General features: G+C 34.6%; 1 protein-coding gene across 1 annotated transcript in view; it reads right to left on the reverse strand.

Moving 5' to 3' along the window:
* Positions 1-1,060: 1,060 nt before the first annotated feature.
* The window catches only part of LOC107689733 (beta-1,4-N-acetylgalactosaminyltransferase 3-like), a 15,416-nt gene continuing 8,101 nt past the window's right edge, over positions 1,061-8,375 (reverse strand). The window contains exons 7-20 of the mRNA XM_016487866.1: positions 7,627-7,694; positions 7,065-7,158; positions 6,916-6,982; positions 6,525-6,668; positions 6,323-6,429; positions 5,716-5,816; positions 5,518-5,579; positions 4,581-4,758; positions 3,813-4,030; positions 2,920-3,073; positions 2,752-2,824; positions 2,451-2,604; positions 1,875-2,001; positions 1,061-1,163 (exon numbers count right to left, since the gene is read on the reverse strand). Coding sequence (XP_016343352.1) covers positions 1,061-1,163; positions 1,875-2,001; positions 2,451-2,604; positions 2,752-2,824; positions 2,920-3,073; positions 3,813-4,030; positions 4,581-4,758; positions 5,518-5,579; positions 5,716-5,816; positions 6,323-6,429; positions 6,525-6,668; positions 6,916-6,982; positions 7,065-7,158; positions 7,627-7,694 — 1,650 coding nt within the window. The remainder of the gene's footprint in view (positions 1,164-1,874; positions 2,002-2,450; positions 2,605-2,751; positions 2,825-2,919; positions 3,074-3,812; positions 4,031-4,580; positions 4,759-5,517; positions 5,580-5,715; positions 5,817-6,322; positions 6,430-6,524; positions 6,669-6,915; positions 6,983-7,064; positions 7,159-7,626; positions 7,695-8,375) is intronic.

Consider the following 8,375-nt stretch of genomic DNA (forward strand, 5'->3'; position numbering starts at 1 on the left):
CTCCACTATGAACACAAAGGCAGAAGAGACCAAAGATGGCTTTTATGACAACTATAAAAGAGCATGGGCCTCCATACGTTAAATATATACTTTACTGTTCAGAAGTTCAAAATCATGTGACATTGAAAACTGGAGTAATGGCTACTGAAAATTCAGCTTTGCCACAACAGGAATAAATTACATTTTATAATATATTAAAATAGAAAACAATATTTTATTTTAACATTTCACAATATTACAGTTTTTACTGTATGTTTTATCAAATAAATACAGCCTTGGTGAGCACATAAAAGACTTCTTAAAAAAACATTAAAACAGCTTATCGACCCCAAGCTTTTGTTATTTTATTATTTCATATTTATTACAGCCATTTTTTGAGTATTCAAGGTTTCTTTTCTTTTCTTTTCTTTTCTAAATCAATATTTGGGTTAATTACAAAACTGTGCCCAAGGTCATTTGCTAAGCACACAAAACCTGTTTTGTGTGTACAGAAGTATAATTGTGTTGAAGCTGAAAAAATAATTGCTAACAAAGGATAAATATTAGCCTTCAGATGTGTGTATATTACTGTTTTCTTAGAGTATGACACTTACTTTTATATGACTTAAAGTCCAACAACTTAATTAAAAGGCCAAAATTAATTCTGATAGTAAAGGCTGCCATCAGTGCTAGTGATTTTTATTTTGATTTTTTCCCCACTAAACCAGTGAAACTCCACCCTGCAGCCAGTTCTGGATTTCAATGGTCATGTCAGTCACCGGGGCTGATTGTCTACACAACGCTGAAACAAATGCCATCCTCTAGCCTTAATTTACACCCTTAGTATAGAGTTGGTAGCATGTCCTTACAGCTAGCAATACTGGTTGTCGCAATAAGATCCATCCATGATTTTTTTTCCAGTTGAATCCATGAAGTCTTGTCTTGACAGATGACTGCTTGATTGAACTGTGTGACTGAGCAATGAAATCGGCTGCGGGGGGAAGGTTTGTACTCAACTGGTTTGGGAAAAAAAATCATACGCAAGGTATACCTATACTTATATTAAGGAAAACATTTGCTTTTAGCCTTGATTCTTGTTTTCCCACATTCCACGTTTGGAATGAAAATGGTGGAAAAAATGTCTGAGGTGGATTCGTTCCACCTCTAACCCATTTCCTAAGACTCTAAAAGAGAAAAATAAGAGATTAACAGAGACTTACTACAGATATACTTAAAGCTTTTACACCTAAAGGTAATTATTATTATTATTAGCAGTAGTCGTAATAGTAACAAGCAATTCTATGACATGGTTATTCAAGTGATTTCAAAACTCCCTGTATAATATGGTCACATTTACACGACAATGATTGTACTAAAAATGGAAAAGTTTTTCCTTTCTTTTCCTTTTTAGAAAATGTTTGCGTACAGACGACAACGTTGTCGAAACAATACTCATTCACACTGATCTGCAAAAACGCTGTATTATCATGCCAGGCCAATAGTTGGTGATGTCACTTGTAAAGAAACACGATGTGCCCGCACATATTCAAATTCACGTCTTCATAGTTTATACGGAGACAATAACAGAATCATTTTCAAAATCTTGCACTTTGAGACCCATTTTCAAAAGTTTTCAGACCCATAAAATGCTTTTGTCGTGTAAATGAATGGCCAAAATGCAAACCCCCCCCCCTCAATTTTAGTTAAAAACTGTGTTGTATAAACACCCCAAAGCAGCTTTTTCCAAAAGACTGTTTATTAGTCTTCAACTCATGTTCATAATGATACTTCTCAAAAAAGTCTTTTAATGAGCAATAAATTACTGAGTGCACTGATGTAATGAACAAAACACTAGGAAATCTGTAATAATTCCAAAGATGATGGGCTTTCATTACCTGTCTAATAACTCCCAGTCTTCACCCCCCCATTTGTCTTTGAATTCTCTGGTGTTCATGCCACCAATACGATCCATGTCTGACTTGTAGATTCCCATCAGACCGTAACCAGCAGCCTCCCAAAACCCTATGGCAGAAGTATTTGAACTCAAATAAAGCGTACATTAGCATTATTATCAGGACATATTTGAACATGTACCAGTGTCTGCAAGGCAGGAAAAGTTTGATGATAATAGATGGTAATGATAGTAGATGATAATAGTGTATTGTTCTGAAACTTCGCTGTTGTCATGACACGCTGCCTCGTGAAGGTAGTTATAGATTAAGTTTGTAAATGCATGCAAAAAAAAAATTCAAATTTCACAATGACATCATCACTGTCAATAGACTTTGTAGACTAGGTTCTGGGTGTTTCTCTACTGGCACAAGTTTCTATGATAATGTGGTTTCTAGATCTATGAATTTTTTCACCTGTTTCATCATTCATCATGGTGAAATTGTAAGTCTGATCACCTTGAAAAAACAATGAGATCTGATGAGCTTGAATAAACACTAAACAACATTGCAGACCAGTACCAGCTGGGGCTCTTGGGGAAGCACCACAATCCAGTCTCATCACCACTGGAGCATAGACCATCTTTCCCTCGACACAGTGTTTTCGTATACTGTTTATTATATTCACAGGATAGTAGAGGTGCAGGTCACACAGGAACAAAATACTGTGTTCATCCTGAGAAGGAAGAACCGACATTAAAACATATATGTAAACATATTAATTAATTCATTCATCCATCCATCCAAAACAGTAGCTTCAAAGGAGCAAGAAAAATGAATAAGAAACATGAAGAACTTTTATTGTTAAAATGAGTTTACCTACTTCAACAAGATCTATTCCAGCTTGAAGGCCACCTGATCTTTGAAAATTACCATCCATCTTCTTAAACTTGTAACTGTATATTTGTGCATGTTGACATCATTAGCCATAGAATTGTGCACTGACGAACACACTCATATGTACAAAAAAGTTTAAAACAAAGTGTTTTACCTTGGTAAAGCTGCCTTTTTGAGTCTTTTCTCAATATCTATGTCAGAGCTGTTGTAGTCTATAATTATTACATTCAAGTTTTTGTCCCCAGTTGCTCTGTACACTTTTTCCATTTCCCTGATAAACTGTATGATCCATCTGGCCTGATCTTTCACTGTTGGTAGATAAATGAAGACATTCTTAATTTTGTCTTAGGAACACATGGACAGGCTGACAGATATCTGATGATACAGATCAAAGCAAAAAACTGTCACATTCAATTTAGTAATGGTGCATTTACAAGTTTTTGACAAGGAAAAAAGTTCATATTGTTGTCAAACTTGTAATTACAAGGTAATTACACAGTAGTTATAAGGTAATTACAAGAGCGTTGGCATCATATAAAAACAACTAAAATGGCAACAGCTTTAACAATAAGGGTGCTTACAGAAAATGCCACAAATGGACTGGAATGGTGTGATACAAAGGCGTAGAAATGCAAGATTTCAAAGTTACAGTCCATCATGCCACCAAAACTTTGATTGCATCACACCTCTGTTGACTAGTAAGAGTTTCAGAGAAATGTTTTTGGAAACATTCCACTTCATTTCAACCAGAAAAGGCACTTTATTTACCCCTGCACATTGGTACCTTAAGGCAACATATTAATATCTTAATATGTGTAACCGCCCATTCAGTTACTTGGATCTCTGTCTATTTTGATATAGCCTAATTTTATTATAGCCATGTATTTGGTAATGTATTCATTTTTGTGTGGTTCTGAGTCTAAAGACATAAGTAGCTCCTAGTGAAATATCAGAGTTGTCATATTGTACTGTAATTATGGTAATTCCAACAAGACTTGAATGCGGCACAGTTAAAAGACAGATATTGATAAATCTGATTAGTTTCACCTGCCACAATAATATGAACAGTAGCAGATGGGTTCCAGCTGAATGCTTTTGGACTGCAGAGAATTGTTGGCTTTCTTGAATCCTCAGCATAAACATAACGTGAAACAAGAACTTTCTGACCCTGTGGACTCACAAGTTCAAGTTCCACCAGATAACGGCTGCCCACGTCATTGTCTTCACGCCTTACAACATTCACCACACGCAACAGGGAGTATCCACTGTGAAGAAAAAGACACCAAATGCTATAATACCAAAAGTACGTGTGCACACCACACCTTCTGTATTGCCATCTTTTAACAGAAACAAAGCCTCATTCTGTACACATACTTTTGCCTAAAGTAGGTTCAGCTGTCACTTAAAGGGGTCATATGCGATTTAAATTTTTCCTTTCTCTTTGGAGTGTTACAAGCTCTTGGTAAAAGATGCAAACAAACATGATAAAAAAGTGACTCAACTTGCCCCACTTTAGGGGTAAGATGTGTCATGTCAAATTAAGGCATTGAGGTGATTTACATTTCAAATTTTGATATTCAAAAGCATGATTTCTAGAGAAATTCATAAACCTACCAGTAAAAGGTTTACAATTCTGAATATTTATCATTTTCTAAAAGAAAAGTTGCATTCTTGGTAGAATATCGAAAGATTTCACCAACTTTTTGAGGCTGAAGTTTTTTCAATGCATAACTTCTTCCCTATATATTTGTCTATTAATTGACAAGCAATTTTAAATGAGAAGGGTCGAAAGAGGTAAGCACTGGACAAGATTACCGTGTCTCTTCTCTTGAATGCAGTGCTTTTAAAAAAGCTCTAACGATGGGCATGGCATGACTTTGGGACATCACAATGTTTCCAGCTGTTCTGCAGGAATTTGCCACAATGGCAGTTTGCTTTGAAGCAACACTGAGGGGTTTCACGTCATAGACGCGCTGCCAGAAAGGACCTTCACCTATTTTGGATTTTGTAAAATATGTTAGAGTGCTGAATTCATTGAGTATTATATTTGCACTATATTTAGTATATACATTGAGCCTACAAATGTAAAATTAAAGTGTTTTTGAAGCATTCTAGGTTTTAGCAAAGAACTTAGGGTAATGTAAATGAAATGGACTCTAACCATCTCAAATAATCAGGTGTGGTTACAACGTGCTTTGTGCATACAAATGGTCCAAATTTATTTCTATTCTTTTTCACTGTTATGTAATTCTAAACATATTTGGCCAGTCTTGGATATTGTTCAAAGCTAATTTCATGTGACGGCACTGACATTCAATTTGTGGGCAGATTTTTTTTTTCCTGCTGTCAGCATGTATAGTGCAAACAAAAAATTTGTGTGAATAAATAGTTGGTTATTTTGATTTTAAAAATGCTTCTGAGGTTATATCATAGGTTCTTCTGATTCTACTGAATTTCACCTTGATTTTATTAGTTGCATCGTGAAAAGTAGTCATTAATTAAAATCCATCATTATTTATTCACATTCCTGTGAACAGTTTACAAAGCAGCATTACCTGCAACAGCCTAAAACAATGGTTAAATAGCCATTTGGCAATTAGCAGCCTTGTGGCCTAAGTGACATTAACCAAAAATAACATTTTAGGAGCAGAATTGTTCACAATAAAACCGGGATTTTATTTTTCCTATCGCTTCAAGCTGTGATTTTTGGAATCTTCATGTCTAAGATTAATATTTAGAATAAGAGTTTTACCTGTATTTATCTTTTTTACATCAGGATCTTCAACCTCAATCAGATAAGAAGCAAGTCCTTTACTAAAAAAGTGAAGATGTGTACGATACATGCACAAGTAACATTAGTTACAACAGGAAATACTGGTAAAACATGCTTATTAACTAATGTGAAGACGAAACAAGATTACTGATTAATAGAATACTGTATGCTGTATACTCTGCCTGAAATGATGGATCTTGTTTGTAGAAGCACATCTCATCATCGTTTGCATTAGTTTGCCTTGTGTAGTCATTTGGGTACACAGAAGAAAACTTAACCTACAAGAACAAGAAACATGGTCAAAGATACTCATTAACTCTTTAAAGTTCAGTTATTTTACTTATTAAGATAAATAAGCGCTGTAAAGTGGTTTATTGATGATTCTCGGAAAATTGATGTGTTGTCTTTGTTTTATTTTGTGTTTCCCAGCCTCTTTAAATACTTACATTGAATTCAGACTGTAAATCGAATAAAATATGATTTCTTTTGCCATGTAGCAATGGTTAACATCAGCATACTAACATAAGCTGCAATGTTAGCGTGGTAATGCTAACACTCTCTTGGACCTTTCTGTGATGAGCACGCTAATGTTGGCGATTGTTTACAGTATATTTCACCTTCTGGAGGCTGTGATTGTTCTCTAGAATCCTTCAAAATCAATTTCGCAGACATAGCTGTTATCAGGGCCAAACAATCAGCAGAAATCAGTGGTTGTAATCGAAACAGAAGTAATTTGTCAGAACCCCAGTGTAGACTTTGCAGAGATTAAAAATAATAAACTCACCAAATATACACCCTCATATCGTCCAATTTGTTCTCGGAGTATGTAACTTGGACTGTAATGGCATTCGGAAAAGAAGTCTTTCAGGTTGGATTCATCGAGCATTTTGTCTGTTTAAATAGAGAGAACACGTTTGGTCTGTTTCAAAAAGAGATCAGGCAAGAGTATTCTTCAAATTGCCGTTTAAAATTTTGATAAGGCTGACATTTATAGATGTGATCCCGTGGGTCTTCTCTGATCATATCTCCTGCAGAATGGGGTGGCATGGGAATCGGCTGAAGGAGCCTATCATAACTTGCTTTCGTTTGAGGTATGTGATCAATATCTCCCATTTGTAGAGAAGATTCATCTGACAAAAGAAGCGAGTCTACATGTTATCAACAAGTCCTGTAAAAGTCATAAAAGTCAATATTGATGCGCAGGCAAGAACTTGTCTTTGTTAAGCCTGAATCTCCTTTCTGTTGCAACTATACATATAACACCTTTCAGATGTTATGCCTTACAGATGCCTTCATAACAACACATCAACAACATCTGGCAAAACTGACCATTCCTCTTACTGGGTTCATAATTTGGTCATTTTAGGACAACCATACCTTCATATAATGACAGAAGCTCAGAGGTTATCACAGAAAACGTGCCATTGTCATGGTTTAAACTCCACTGCAGGAAATAAAATGTACAATTTTAGGTTCATTGTTCAAGCTAAATTGTCTAACATATACACATATACTGTAGTACATACAGCTATTTCCAGGTGATCCATTCCTCTGTTCTGTTTTAAAAGGATTTCAAAAAAATATTTCATGTCTTTCACTAACCTAAGAAAGAGAGAGACCCTATATTAAAGCATGATACAGTTTTTTTCAAGTATGCTTTTGAAAAAAAATAAAAAAAATAAATAAAAAATAAATTTTTCGTACAAAACAGGTTTGGATATCTGGGATGCAAATTTCCAATACTCTCCTGGAGCAGTCCATTCATTTCCTGTCTGATTCAGAACAGAAACATGCCACAATCATAATCGAAGAGATTAAATTTTTCCTCTAACAAAATATCAAAGAGTATTTGGACATTTAAGACACATTTAATGTCTATATGTGACCCTGGACCACAAAACAAGTCATAAGAGTCAATTTTTCGAAATTGAGATGTATACATCGACTGAAAGCTGAATAAATAAGCTTTCCGTTGATGTATGGTTTGTTAGGATATGACCATATTTGGCCAAGATACAACTATTTGAAAATCTGGAATCTGAGGGTGCAAAAAAAAAAAATCTAAATATAAAAATAAATTTTTCGTACAAAACAGGTTTGGATATCTGGGATGCAAATTTCCAATACTCGCCTGGAGCAGTCCATTCATTTCCTGTCTGATTCAGAACAGAAACATGCCACAATCATAATCAAAGAGATTAAATTTTTCCTTTAACAAAATATCAAAGAGTATTTGGACATTTAAGACACATTTAATGTCTATATGTGACCCTGGACCACAAAACCAGTCATAAGGGTCAATAGACCTGTTTTGACCCATACAATGTATTTTTGGCTATTGCTACAAATATACCCCAGCGACTTAAGGCTGGTTTTGTGCTCCAGGGTCACATATATAATTGTATATACTGTACCTAAATTTTAGACTAAGTGGGATCAGTGAACAATTGATGCAGGAGCTTTTTTTTTCTATGTATTAATTGCATATTTAATATTAAAAGCATATTTAAATATGATGATATTAATGATAACAGTATCATTAATAAAAATGTTACTTGGATTCAAATACAGAATAATAGAGTTTTTATACGATGATATTAAAGGGTTCGCCTAAACATGAAAATTCAGTAACACTTTTATTAACTACACTTTTTTAAACACTTTTATCACTATTAACTAGTTGCTTATTAGCATGCCTATTATTATCATATTGGCTATTTATTAGTACTTATAAAGCATATATTCTGCATGACCATATCCTACATCCCTAATCCCCAATACCTAAACTTAACAACTATCTTACTAACTATTAATAAGCAGCAAATTAGGAGTTTATT

This window comes from Sinocyclocheilus anshuiensis, unplaced genomic scaffold (assembly GCF_001515605.1).
Source record: "Sinocyclocheilus anshuiensis isolate Anshui unplaced genomic scaffold, SAMN03320099.WGS_v1.1 scaffold1014, whole genome shotgun sequence".
NCBI classification, from domain to species: domain Eukaryota; kingdom Metazoa; phylum Chordata; class Actinopteri; order Cypriniformes; family Cyprinidae; genus Sinocyclocheilus; species Sinocyclocheilus anshuiensis.